The sequence below is a fragment of the Blastomyces gilchristii genome (genome assembly GCF_000003855.2).
Source record: "Blastomyces gilchristii SLH14081 genomic scaffold supercont1.18, whole genome shotgun sequence".
Lineage (NCBI taxonomy): Eukaryota > Fungi > Ascomycota > Eurotiomycetes > Onygenales > Ajellomycetaceae > Blastomyces > Blastomyces gilchristii.
Genome location: NW_003101665.1, coordinates 818,708 through 831,457, shown reverse-complemented (window position 1 = coordinate 831,457; position 12,750 = coordinate 818,708). Strand labels below are relative to the sequence as shown.

The window sequence follows — 12,750 nt, the reverse complement described above, 5'->3', positions numbered from 1 at the left end:
TACTAAATAAGATTAAGAGAATTAAATCAATATTTATTAAGATCTTACTAAGCAATATAAGATAGAAGATCTGATGTGATTGAATCTTAAGAATATATAGATTACATACTCATCTCATACACTGAATTACTGTTATATCAAGTATAAAGTGATAGAGATTCTAGATAGTTATAACTACTATCTTAATATATTATCAGAGATTCATGATATGTTTTATATAAGCTTGTTTTATTATACTATCACTGACTCATTCTCTTCTCAACTGACTTTCAACTGGCAGTCATCAGAAATTATAGAAGAAGATAATGAACTTGAGTAAGAGATTGAGAATATTCTTAATAAGAGGTCTCACAGCTACAGCTGATAATATCTTGTAAAATGAGTTAGCTATAATCATCTAATCTGAACTCTGAGTTTTATATTATCTGAGACTGCAGCTCTTGACTGATAGAAACTATATATAATCAGAAAAGAAGAAGATTAATATAACAGACTATGTCTGATCAATTATATAGACTATTTCACTACACTTCATAGATTCTGCTGAAAGCTCTGATTCTCAGTCATTTCTGATTATTCTTGATCATTAATTGTCAGCTGAAAAATTCATGAAATTTCTATTCTTTCACTCTGAAGCTTCACTGTGTACACTATTATGTATATGTATAAATATTCACTTTAATCACTGATTCTCATACTTTCTCTTTTCTTTTCTTCTTTAACATTTTTCACTTTATTATATAAGATCTATATATTATACTGATCTATTCAGCGTAGGCCTCTTATAATAAGTTATATAATAATACAGTAATAGTGTTAGAAAAATTAATACTATAAGAACTGAGAGTTAGAGTAAAAATATTATTTCACTTTAAGTACTTAACAGCACTTAGTGCAGAAATTATATAAAAACTTATTAAGTTTTAATACATATTCTGATATAAATTAAATCTATCAATAAACAATTAATATAACGGAGAAATAACTTATATATCAGAGTAAAAGATGTTTTTCAAAAGATCTTATTATTATTATTATTATTCTTCAATTATAGATATATACAGTCAGAGACTATAATATCTACCTAAGAACTTTTAGTTCAGAGTTTTTTCTATATTCATAAAGTCAACTATTATACATTTATCAATTTCAGATATGTAAAATCAGAAAATTCCAGCTCTGAATATAAAAACTGTTTACAAATTACAGTATTTCAACACCTTCTGATACTTTGAAATTATTTAAAAATATGATGACAAAGGAAATGAGAACATAGTCTTAAAGATAGACATATTAAATAGATAAAGAGAAAAGAGCAGAAAAGAACAAGTACAGTAAAAAGAGACTATAATAAAATAAAATTATTAAAAGATAGTATATAGCTGTTTTAACAGACTATATCTAATCAATTTTCATCTTTTCATATTCAGATACTTCTGAATTCAGTTATTTTTTTATAACTGCTTGAGTTTCTGATAGAAAGTCTATTAAGTATTTAATTCCTGTCTCAGTTGAGAATAAGAACCTTATATTTAATTGATTTAAATCATACTTCTTCTTCAATCTGACTCTGAGACTATTATATAATACATAATGCATTATAAAATGCTCAGAATTTTCATTTGCATTGCAGAATAAGCATTCTATTGAATCAAATCTATCATTAAATCTTTGTATATAGAATTTGAAATAACCATGTTCTAGTTTCAGCTGAATTATAGATAAGAATATTTTCTTTTTACATTTAATTGAACAAGATTTTCACTTTGATTTTATCTTAAATCTTGAATAATATATACTCTTCTTTTATTTCTATCAGCTTTTATTTCACTTATTTAGATAAGATTCTTTTATCTTTCTCTTTATAAAAGATCAGAATACTGCTTTTTGAATAGATCTGCTTAATTCTGAACTCTTTTTTACTGCTGAATCAGTCAATTCATTGTCATGAATATTCATATAAGCAGAAACTTAGTGCAGATAAATTATCAGTTTTAATACTTGTAAGAGATCTACACTGAATAGATTAGTATAATATATAGATCTTATATAACAAAGTAAAAAATGTTAAAGAAGAAAAAGAAAGAGAAAGTATAAGAATCAGTGATCAGAATGAATATTTATACATATACACAGTATATACACAGTGAAGCTTCAGAACAGAAGAATAGAAATTCTGTGAGTTTTTTAACTGAGAATCAGAGCTTTCAGTGAAATCTATGAGCTATAATGAAATAGTCTATATAATAATCAGACATAGTCTGTTATATTAGTCTTCTTCTTTTCTAATCATGTATAGTTTTCATCAGTCAAGAGCTGTAATCTCAGATAATACAGAACTCAGAGTTCAGATCAGATAATTATAGCTGACTTATTTTATAAAATATTATTAGCTGCAGCTGTAAAGTCTCTTATCAAGAATATCTTCAATCTCTTATTCAAGTTTATTATCTTCTTCTATGATCTCTGACAGCTGTTAGTTGAAAATCAGTTAAGAAGAAAACAGATCAGTGATAGCATAGCAGAGCAAGCTTGTATGAAAGATATTATAAATCTTTGATAATATACTAAGATAGTAGTTATGACTATCTAGAACTTCTATCACTTTATACTTGATATGATAATAATTCAGTGTATAAAATGAATGTGTAGTCTGTATATTCTTAAGATTTAATTATATCAAGTCTTCTATCTTATATTACTTAATGAAATCTCAGTGAATATTGATTTGATTCTTTTAATCTTGTTTCATGATTGTCATGAAGGCCTCTACTCAGTCACAGACATCTCAGAGCTTCATTACTATATTATCAGTGATCTGAATTGAACTGCAGAGATTCAGTGTGAAATGTATGATTTCTAGAAGATTCAATACTTTCATGTGATAACTGTGTGTAAGAAAGAACAGGCTTACATCTGTTGAGATAGCATCTTGACTATTAATAGCAATCTCTGCATGTAGAAGAAGGTCATGTTAATTGTCTTATAAGAAATTATAGAACTTAAAAAGATAATTAACCCGGACCTAAACAGAGAGATCCGCCGTTCAGTGGAAGAGATCCGCCAGGAGGGGGTGGAACACAACGACGTTCGCGAGCCGAACATCTTGTGGAACCGCGAGCGGCAGCGGGCGATGCTGGTCGACCTTGAGCGCTCTCGCCTCCTGGCCCCCAATCTCAGGCCACCACTCCAAGGCCTCTCCCCAAACAAGAAGCGACAGCAGTCTTTTGGAGACGGCAAGATTCACAGGCAAAGACGGCATCAATGGAAGGCAAACTTCAAAGAGGTTGATGTGTTATCGTGCTAGTTTTCCCGCTTATTTTACCCTCCAAGACCGGAGGAACAGGCATACGCACCATTTTTTTCTTCTGTCGTCCTTTTCTTCCCCATTTCCCCGTCCCTCTGATTTATGTGTGCATGGGCTCCCATCGACGCGATTTATATGCAACCTTCACTTCAACCCGGATATATTCGCTAGGCTGGGCGTACATCTTCCTAGGCTGTTTCATTAGGCACTTTTCGTCCTCTACAAGTCAGAGTCATATCTTCCCAGAATGATTCCAATTCAGAACCCACCATGCCACCAACACCTCCATATTTTCTCATCTTGACGAATATCAGAGCAGCTATGCGATTTTTTACACAAATTACAGCTTTCTGAAAGTGGCGCGTCTGAATAGCCGGATTTTTGAGGACGCAACTGATATCCTCTACCGAAAACTCGTCTGCAATATCTTCCTGTCTGGCAAGGATGTGTACATCTTGGGAAGAAAATGCCACTCAATTCAAACTGGTTCCTGGCAAAGGTTTAAACAATTTACTGTTAAACTGGATATATCTGTTGATAATTCGGGATGGCATGGGCCCATCCTCGAAAATATTCAGCTGGTTGCATCACATCTTCGTGGTTCCAACCTCATCAAACTCCATTTTTGTCTCGATTCGTTGTGGTTTTGGTGCAAGCGCCCCGGAAGTATTGAACTTATCCGCAACTTCTTACCCTTGTACTTAGATGCTTTTCGGTAGTTGGGGAGGGTGAGGGAGCTTAGTATCGCGTTGGCCCCGAAGATTCTAGGCAGGTCGAATGAAAGTGAATTGTGGATGGAAGATATGTCAAATGACACTGAAGCCATGGCCATGGTAATAAAATGGAGAAGATATTATGAAGAATGGACTGAGAACTTGAAACCCTAGTGTCTTGAGGAAGGGGCAGGAAAATGCTTTGGACCTTTAATTCTGGAAAATCAAACCGTCTTTTAACCCTTTGTTCATGGCCGTCATGAGACGAGGACATTAGTTAGTCCTGGGCCTACGCCTATACAGTTCCTTATTATATACGAAGTTGGATTTTAACAGACTCAAGAGACGTCCTTCGCGAACTAGCAACAAACCGTCGCACACTTAGATCAATCTCTTTGAGATAACTGCTTCTATTTTATTTCGATTTAATAGAACATCATCATTCTGCAGAGCTTGGTAATGACTGTCAACGCTTCCGCATTGTGGAATAAATACGCCGCAGCAGTGAGGACCATGGGCTTGCCAGGCTAGTTTGGTGTTTTCACGCGTCCTAGAAGGAGAAACATGCTCTCAAAACTCAATGGAGTATTCTTCAAATGTACACGTTGTGAACTTGAAGAGCGTGTCCCTGAAAGTCCTGCACACCATCTAGAAGCTCTAAGCACGATGGGTGAGGGCACCACAGAGGAGCGGTGGCGTCCAGATAACGGAAGTGGCAATCTTGAACGTGTCTTCGGAGATGATCGGGACGTGAAAAGGAATAGATGCGCCCAGAAAGCGGAAGCTGGTCATCTCCAAGGCAGAAGAGACATTGAGTACCAGGGCACAGGGCGGGAAAGGTATCCGCGTCGATGATCTCATCGAATGCAAGATCGATTCCAGAGTCTGCAGATGCAGCTCTTCGCTTGCGTGGTCCTTCGCGTAAGCTGCAGAGTGAAACCCAGTCTTGAATGGTCTGCACTCGGCGGGCATAGATCTCCGTATGGTCTTCTACCCTACAATCCGAGGATCGAAATAGGTTCTGTGAGAGCCGTTTTCGTTCTTTGAAAACAAATTGCACATTCTTTGGGTCCTCGACCTGGAGCTCGTTGCTGAAAGACAGCCCCAAAAGCTGCCTCTCAATCTCAATCGTGTCGATCGTTGCAAAAAAAATCCTCTCTCAAGCGGTCGAATGCTTCGCGGTGGAGATATTGTCGCTTGTCCTTGATCTCCTCCCCAAGCTCGGTGTATTGGCGATGCAGGTCACTGCTCCTGGCTTTTGAAACTGATCCATATTTTCTCTCCATCAGCTTCTTTAGCGAAAGATGTCGATTACGCAATTTGATCAGTTGTGGATCCTGCTCTATCGCTTCCTTGTGCTCACTCCCTAGCTCCTTTGGAGCACGGGGATCACGGGTTAGGCTGAAGCGTCCAACTGTGCGGATGATGGACTCTTTGGGAGGGCAGCCAAGATAGGCGGACTGCACATCCCGCTTGACTTTCATTGAGATATAGTAGCGTTCGAAGATATCTGCTCGGGAGTGGCCCATGATTTGGTTACGTTCACTCGGAGTTGCAACAGCTGAAGCACGTGAGAAAATCAGTATGTCGCGGTGGAACGGTGCAGATGGCATCGATAAGACTCACTATCAACTGCATTCGCAGTTCCTCGCCTGATGCAATATGGCGTCAGCTTATTCTCAAACCCCGCATTGCGTCCTAGCCGTTGAAGATACTGGTTTAATATGTCGTACGGTAGGGCTTTATCTGGGGAGATTCGAACCCCCTCCGCTGTGTGCATGGCTCGGCGAAATACCGGAACATCAAGCATGTCAGCCTTCCACTTCAGGTGTAGACTATTCCGGTGTGCTGGCACTCGAACACGGAGTATATCTTCGACTGAGACAATGCCTCTCGCTTCAAATGCATCGTCGGCTAGTGCCAGGGCAATGAAGTGAGAGACAGGGCAAAGTGCGAGGTTATCGTCTCGCTCATGGAAAATATATGTTGTCCTTTCAAATTGCTTTTAGTTTTCCGGAAGGTAAGATACTTGCGGTGGGGTGGGGGGCTCACGGTTGTGATTTGCCTCGCTTCCCTTTCATAAATAGTAGGGAAACTTCCATCACGAGCAAATGGCGTTCTGGTTGATCTGGGTTTGGAACCACACGCAGCGCGATGTCCTTGTAGCAGAGCGCCTCATTGGACCCACGGAGACAACCACTCTCGATCAGTGCTCCAGGCCGTGCCGAGGTGTAGGCAATGAATAACATCAGTAGCGCATTCTGTAGGGTGTATCGCTCATGCGTGACAGAGGCAGTATCAACACACCAGTGGTAGTGAAGGATGGCAATTAGGTCCTCCACGCTCACTACCGGTTTATAGCTGGTTGATAGGTCCAAATCATACTCATCAGTCAGAGGTCCTAAGATGAACTGCGAAAACAGAGATTAGAATGGGAAGAGACTGTCCATCGGTGTGGACTCTACCTCGCTAACCTGCTCGCCAATCAATTCATCCACCTTCCGTCCTGTCTCCCTCTTGACGAGCAGTCGAAGGAATTTCCATTCAACCCAGATAGTGCTTTGTTTTGTGATATTGAAGTTCTTCAATCGCCAGTCAGCATAGACCCGGAAGTGCTCGGCGACATTTTCAGCGAGGTGGCCATAGGTCTCAACGCCCATGAATGTATAGTGACTGCTTAGGCATAATTAGCAGGTGATGCATATGGATACGGCGAGGTGAGGGGACCGACCGATACCAGAAACGCTCGACACGATCTATGGAAGCAGTAGTGGCATCAGCATATTTCTTGCCTGTGACCTGGAACCTGGCCACTCTGAGAGTATCCCGCGCGCGGTACTGATCTGGAGTGAGCTCATCGCTGAGCTTCTCCTGGCAACGTCGACTCTCCCTCGAATATTTCGAGGGCTTCAAAGATTTAGACCATCGGGAGAACATTCTGTAGGTGTATTGGAGAAAGAAGGCGACTCAAACAAGAGGCGCTGCTGCTAGAAAGGATTTGAGATGGGTATAAGATAACCGCTGCTTGAAGCATGGAAGGGGAATGCAAAGAAAGAAAATGCTCAAAGCAGCGGAAGACAGCAAATTTATACATCTTGAGAGACGGAGCACTAGCCATCCTATTGTATATATGGGCGGAATAGGGAGATACAACATCGCGATAACCACAGCTGGCGTTGTGAGGGCTCTAGAAGCAAAAGCAGCGAGGTTTCTGGGTCACGTGTAGTTAGTGTTGCGGCTTAAAACAGCGTTGGAAATAAGCCGCTCTGACTGGCTGCAACCCCAACTTACAGACTATAGAGGTTACGCTGTAGGAAGGGGGATGAGCAGCAAATTAATTCGAAAAGTTGTTGATGAGTGGATAAAAATAGAAAGAGGGGAAAGGTTTGCTTGCCTGATTCGGGCAATTATTAATTAATTAATTAATTAATTAATTATATAAGTTAACTAAATAACGCTGAAAAACGGGGCGGCCAAACCTCCATTTTGTGGAACGACCTACGCAGTAAGCTGCCATCAGAGAACCTCCGTATATGGTATATGCCAAGTAGTTACCAGTAACTAACTAACTACCTTGTCAGTTAACAGCGGATCTATTATGCTGAATAATATAAGAGCGCAAAAGGTATGTATGGTATGTACGGAGTACTTCTACAGGCCTGACAAGGTACATACACATTCACACATACACATACATGCTTCATGCACAGGTAGGTACAGTAATCTATCTATCTGTACATGCGGTCCACGGTGGCATAGCATAACCTACCGCATACCCGTGCCAAACTTCGCCCCAGACGGAGGCAACGGACTCGGCGGAAGTGCGCATGAACTACTACTGCGTACGTACAGAAGACTCGGGTTGGACAATTATTAATGCCCCCCCATTTGTTGGCTAGTAGTTAGTAACTATTAGTTAACTAGTTATTAGTTAGGTATGTTTTTTCTTCACCCTCTAACCCCCCGTCAGAATCTGTAGTTTTGCTGCAGGCCTCTTCTTCTGCGACCGTCAGCAGGCCTGTCCTGTTACTTTGTATATGTACAGTAAAGTACTGTACATTTACTTAGAAAGAGAAAGGTGCGTTGAGTGTGATTCTGGTTCTTGTTTCGTTGTTGTGTTACAGCGTATGTTCCAAGGTTTTTCGTAGTAGTTAGTAGTTATTCATTCTTGTTGTCCAACAGACGGTGTCAAACAATCGACTTCACACCCGGCATAAATCGTAGGCCCGCCAGATGAAGGGATCTCTTCACAAGTCAAGTCAGTAGTCATCTTTCTCGTCGAGGACATCGATAACAAAGCATCGATCGTGGGAGATCCAACTCTGGTCTGCTGTTCCCATAACTTTAACAACTATTTCAGTTATAGTTACTCTATAACTAGTTACTTAACTACATTACGCTGCTTATCCTCAATAAATAATGAAACACAATGTTCCAACTCCGAAAATAGCAGCAAATTGCTCCCAAAGGAGGGGGGGGGGGGGAAGCGGGAGAAAAGAAAGAAAGCAAAGAGAAAAAAATAAAAAATAAAAGAAAAGTTTCCCACCGCGAAAAGATCACCAAACCCAATAACCTGACAACACAAACCTCTTTTTCCTTTTTTTCCTGCTCTTCTTCTTTTGGGGCGCGTAACCGAGCCCCTTCTACGGACTTCCATTCGCTCGTCTTCTGGATGCAAAAGTGCCAGCCCTTTCGCACCAAGAAGTGACAGAAACACTGCTCCCGCCAATGGAAATGTCCCGTCCGGCGCTCGAATGTGATGTCTCTGCAGACGCCCGCATCCCTGTCGCCGAACCACCACCCTTAGGTGAAAGATGAGCAAAAGAGAGAGAGGGTTGAGCCAGTCGGCGGCGAGCATCTTGAGTTGTAGGAGCGTGGTGATTGGAGCATTCTCGCTGTCGGTCGATGCGGGTCGGTCTCCCCCCTCGCGGCCGCTAAAAATCCCGCTAAATCCTCAATTTTCGCAAGGATAATTCTATTCTTAACCTTCGTCCCCCCCTCCCCCAATATTCCCCCCCAATATCCCCTTCCGAATCAGCGCCATCACATCACTCAACGCCCGTGTTGCAACTGGCAAGTGGGCTGGCTGGGGGGGGGGCCCGGCCGTCCCCTTCCTGTCGTCCAGATAATGCACCTAAATTGTTTTAACCTGCGCCGGCTAGAGGTACCTCCAGCCTGTAGGAGTCGAGAGTGACTTTCTTCACAGTGATGCACCCGGTAACTAGTTACACTAGTTACAAATGTATGTCGGGTGGTGAGGTCACTCCGTCAACTCGCTTCCCGCCATGCTTTTGCTCAGTCACATCCATGGGCCCCCCCCTTACGACCAGAAACCTCCGGGCGAAACGTGCAGATGGGGGGGTTAGGGAAACATTTTGTCCTTGGGGTTGGGGGTATTCCGGGTACGGTACGGTAGGTATGTTGGAAGTACCGATGTTTTTCCCCCCCAGCACATAAGCTTTGTTTGTTATGGAAGTGGTACAAGTAACTATATACATACACCCAGCCGTTCCCGAGTCGCCCCCGCCGCCGTTCCATCCATCCCCCCCCCCTTCGCACACAGCGTTAATTCCCAAACACCAAGTCTACATATATCTCGAAGCGCCCACCTACCCGCTCGCCCTAGAAAGTCCTTCCCCCCTTGATGTGATCTTGTTTTTCCTGCTCTGATATACCCGTTTCTCCTTTTGTTTCATTATATATTGTTCTCATATTATTATATCACTCAAGGCCAGAAGGCGCTTTGATAGTCGTCCTTCCTTCTGTTCTAAACTGTTAGAAAAAGCGTAACACCGGCAACGGTCCATCTCCTTTTTATATGCTACTTTCCTATTAAATATCATTTTTCCTTGTCTTACCACTAATCCCACAACTGGGTTATATCATATTTCGTGGGTCCTTTATTATAATTCCCTTTCCAGTTATGGTATGCAGTTGTCCTTCTGTTCACCCACAAAAGAGAAGAAGAAGCTCGTCGCTGAACCTATATCTTGCAGGAGGCTCCAATTGTATTTCAGCAACGGCGGTCGCTAGGTGTACAAATGCTACAGAAGCCGATGGCGAACCACATGTCATTTCTCTCCACGAGATCCTACAATTCTCGACCGCTATCGGAGGCGACTGAGATATTTGACACCGATTATGAAGCAGAGTACTCTCCAATAGATAACTCTCCCCGAAGAAGTGTCGAATCTGTAAGTTCACAGTTCCTCGCATCGCCTCGATGGGGAAAAACTAGCTAATAAAATATGCAGTTTGGTAATGATAGTGCCACAACTTTATCAACTGAGGATGAAGCTCCGACTCCAGATGAATCGGATCAGGGGTCCTTTAATTTCCAATTTGATAAAAGCAAACCCGTGCAAGGGCCATCGGGACCTCACCTATTCCGAGCTTCGTTGGATTCGCAATTTTTTGAGAAATCGGAAGATTTGGAATTGTACTTTTCTCTTTCGCCTCTAGCACCACACCGAAGCTCGAGACTGCTGGCACACTCGCCAAAGAGAGCCAGTCCAACGTCGCCGGAACAGTTTCCTTATTTTGAACGATCACGATCCTCAAGTCTCCCAGATATCGCTCCCGTTGCTGGCTTCGACGATGTGCGGTCCTGGACACCTACGCAAGTTGCAGAATGGATGTACGAATCTGGATTCGAGGATGCTATTGTCGAGCGATTCATCCGGAATGATATCTCGGGCTCTGTCCTCCTTGATCTCCAGATGGAAGATCTGAAGGAGCTTGACATTAGCTCCTTTGGTATACGGCATCGGTTGATCAATCTGATACAGGGCTTCCGTACCGAACCGACGAATGCTCCTCTAGCGCCGGCAGCAGCTCCTGATCGGACCGGCTCTTCCCAAAGGCTGAGCAGGAGTACGTCTGTGAGAAGAGACAATAATAGCCCGGAATGTTTCTCCACTGACTCTGAGGCTCCAACTCGCGGTTCATCCCGTCGATGGGGTCGCACCAATCGTGGCTTTGCGGATGGCGATATAATCTCTCCAGCTGAGTCTGTTTCTATCGTGGCTATCGAGCAGCTCCTACCGAAACTGCACGCGTGCTCCAAAGGCGAGAATTGCAGCAGATTCCAGAAGCAACAACGAAAGCTAGCACGCATTGCGACTGAGTTCCCCGATCAGTTCACCAGGATTGACGGCACCATTATTCCGAATACTGGGAAGGAATCTGTCACCGGAAGCGTTGTGCGTCCTAAATCAGATGCAGCTCCCTCCGTTGTCGCGTCTTCTGATGTTCTCGGCCCCGGTCAACTGCCTGAGTTCCAACTCAACGCTGAGAATCTTAATGGAGTACAACCCAGAGATCCTCAGGAGAATGTTCGACAATTCCTCAGTTTCCAACATGTAAACAATTCCACATATCATGAGCCCAATCCACGGATGGAAATATTCCCGACCCTCTCCCCACCTGAATCTTCCCAGCCAGCCCTCCACATGGCCAACAACCTTCGCAACCTTCCAAAGCTCATGATACCAGACGATAATGGCTCCGATGGCATTCTTTCAGGCGGTCAACGTACCGTTACTCCTTCAATGGGTTCAAGGCTGGCAGGCTCGGCCACAGCAACTCAGGAATATAACCCTTACCAATATCCACTAGATATGTCTCGCCAAACAAACACACCATTTTCAGAAATGGACGTCCCTCTCACTGCTTTCCCCATCGAGCCTCTTGATCGGGAAGCATCGCAATCAGTCCCACCTAATATGGTCTATGGCAACCACTTGCGCCCGCCAGTAGACCCAATCTCTCGCTCATCGTCGGCTAAGCCTGACAACCATCGACGACGCCCTTCTTTCGCCACAATGGCTCCTGTAGATGAACTCCAGGCAATGCAACCCATCGACAGCCCAGAAGACCTCCCCAATACTCCTCGCCCAAACCATACCACAGATAACCACTTCAGACCTTCCCATTTCGCTGGAATCTCCCCGTCGGCTCAGTCCCACAAGTCCGATCCAGACGTCTCCCACAGCGGCTGGATGAAGAAGCGCAAAACCCGTCTCCTCCGCCACGAGTGGCAAGACGCCCACTTCACCCTCCGCGGCACCGTCCTCGCCATGCACAAGGACGAGCGCGATGCCCAACGCCGCTCGCGAGCCCTGGAGTTCATCGACGTTGACGACTACGCCGTCGCCTGCTCCTCGCTGGCGACGAACTCGAAACTCACCGCCGCCTTCAAACGCTCCGTGCTCCGCAAAGCCGCCAACCTACCCATGAACAGCGACGAAACCGCCTTTGCATTCTCGCTCATCCCTGCCAATGACGCTACTGTGGAGCGAAAACACCTCTTCACAAGCCAGGGCAAGAGCCACCACTTCGCAGTGAAGACGCGCGATGAGAGGATTAACTGGATGCGGGAGCTGATGTTGGCCAAGGCGCTGAAGAAGGGTAGAGAGGAAGGGGGCGAGCTCACGATCAACGGCCGAAATGTCATATAAATAGGATCTCAATAGGATCTCACCTCTCTTACCATGTTTTATGTATCCCTTTCCAAACCCGTGATTCAAGACGCTTTCCCTCATCTCTCTTCTCTTCATGTCGGTTTTTTTTTTTTTTTTTTTTTTTTTTTTTTTTTTACCTATTGGTTCTATGTTTCCTTCCCTCATAGTTCACTCTAGCGAGACATTTCATTTCATTTTTTGTCGTCGTTTGTGTAAATATCTTTTATTGTGAACAGGCAGATATACCCATCCCCCTCCCACAACTCTT

At 43.4% G+C, this 12,750-nt stretch overlaps 2 protein-coding genes across 2 annotated transcripts; one reads left to right on the top strand and one right to left on the bottom strand.

The window, feature by feature from the left end:
• Positions 1–4,612: 4,612 nt before the first annotated feature.
• BDBG_07294 (FluG domain-containing protein) lies at positions 4,613–6,957 on the bottom strand (the record flags this gene model as incomplete). The annotated part of the gene is made up of 7 exons (XM_031723026.1): positions 4,613–5,111; positions 5,267–5,312; positions 5,384–5,581; positions 5,647–6,011; positions 6,073–6,431; positions 6,495–6,693; positions 6,752–6,957. 7 exons carry the CDS (start codon positions 6,955–6,957, stop codon positions 4,613–4,615), a joined length of 1,872 nt encoding a protein of 623 aa, XP_031580090.1.
• A 922-nt stretch (positions 6,958–7,879) lies between these two features.
• BDBG_07292 (SAM and PH domain-containing protein) lies at positions 7,880–12,591 on the top strand. The gene is made up of 3 exons (XM_002622294.2): positions 7,880–9,946; positions 10,017–10,214; positions 10,275–12,591. Exons 1-3 carry the CDS (start codon positions 9,944–9,946, stop codon positions 12,477–12,479), a joined length of 2,406 nt encoding a protein of 801 aa, XP_002622340.2. The 5' UTR covers positions 7,880–9,943; the 3' UTR covers positions 12,480–12,591.
• The last annotated feature ends 159 nt before the right edge of the window (positions 12,592–12,750 follow it).

Coding starts and splice junctions, on each gene's coding strand:
- BDBG_07292 (XM_002622294.2), top strand. Junction 10,215..10,274: donor CCCGAAGAAGTGTCGAATCT/GTAAGTTCACAG, acceptor TAAAATATGCAG/TTTGGTAATGATAGTGCCAC.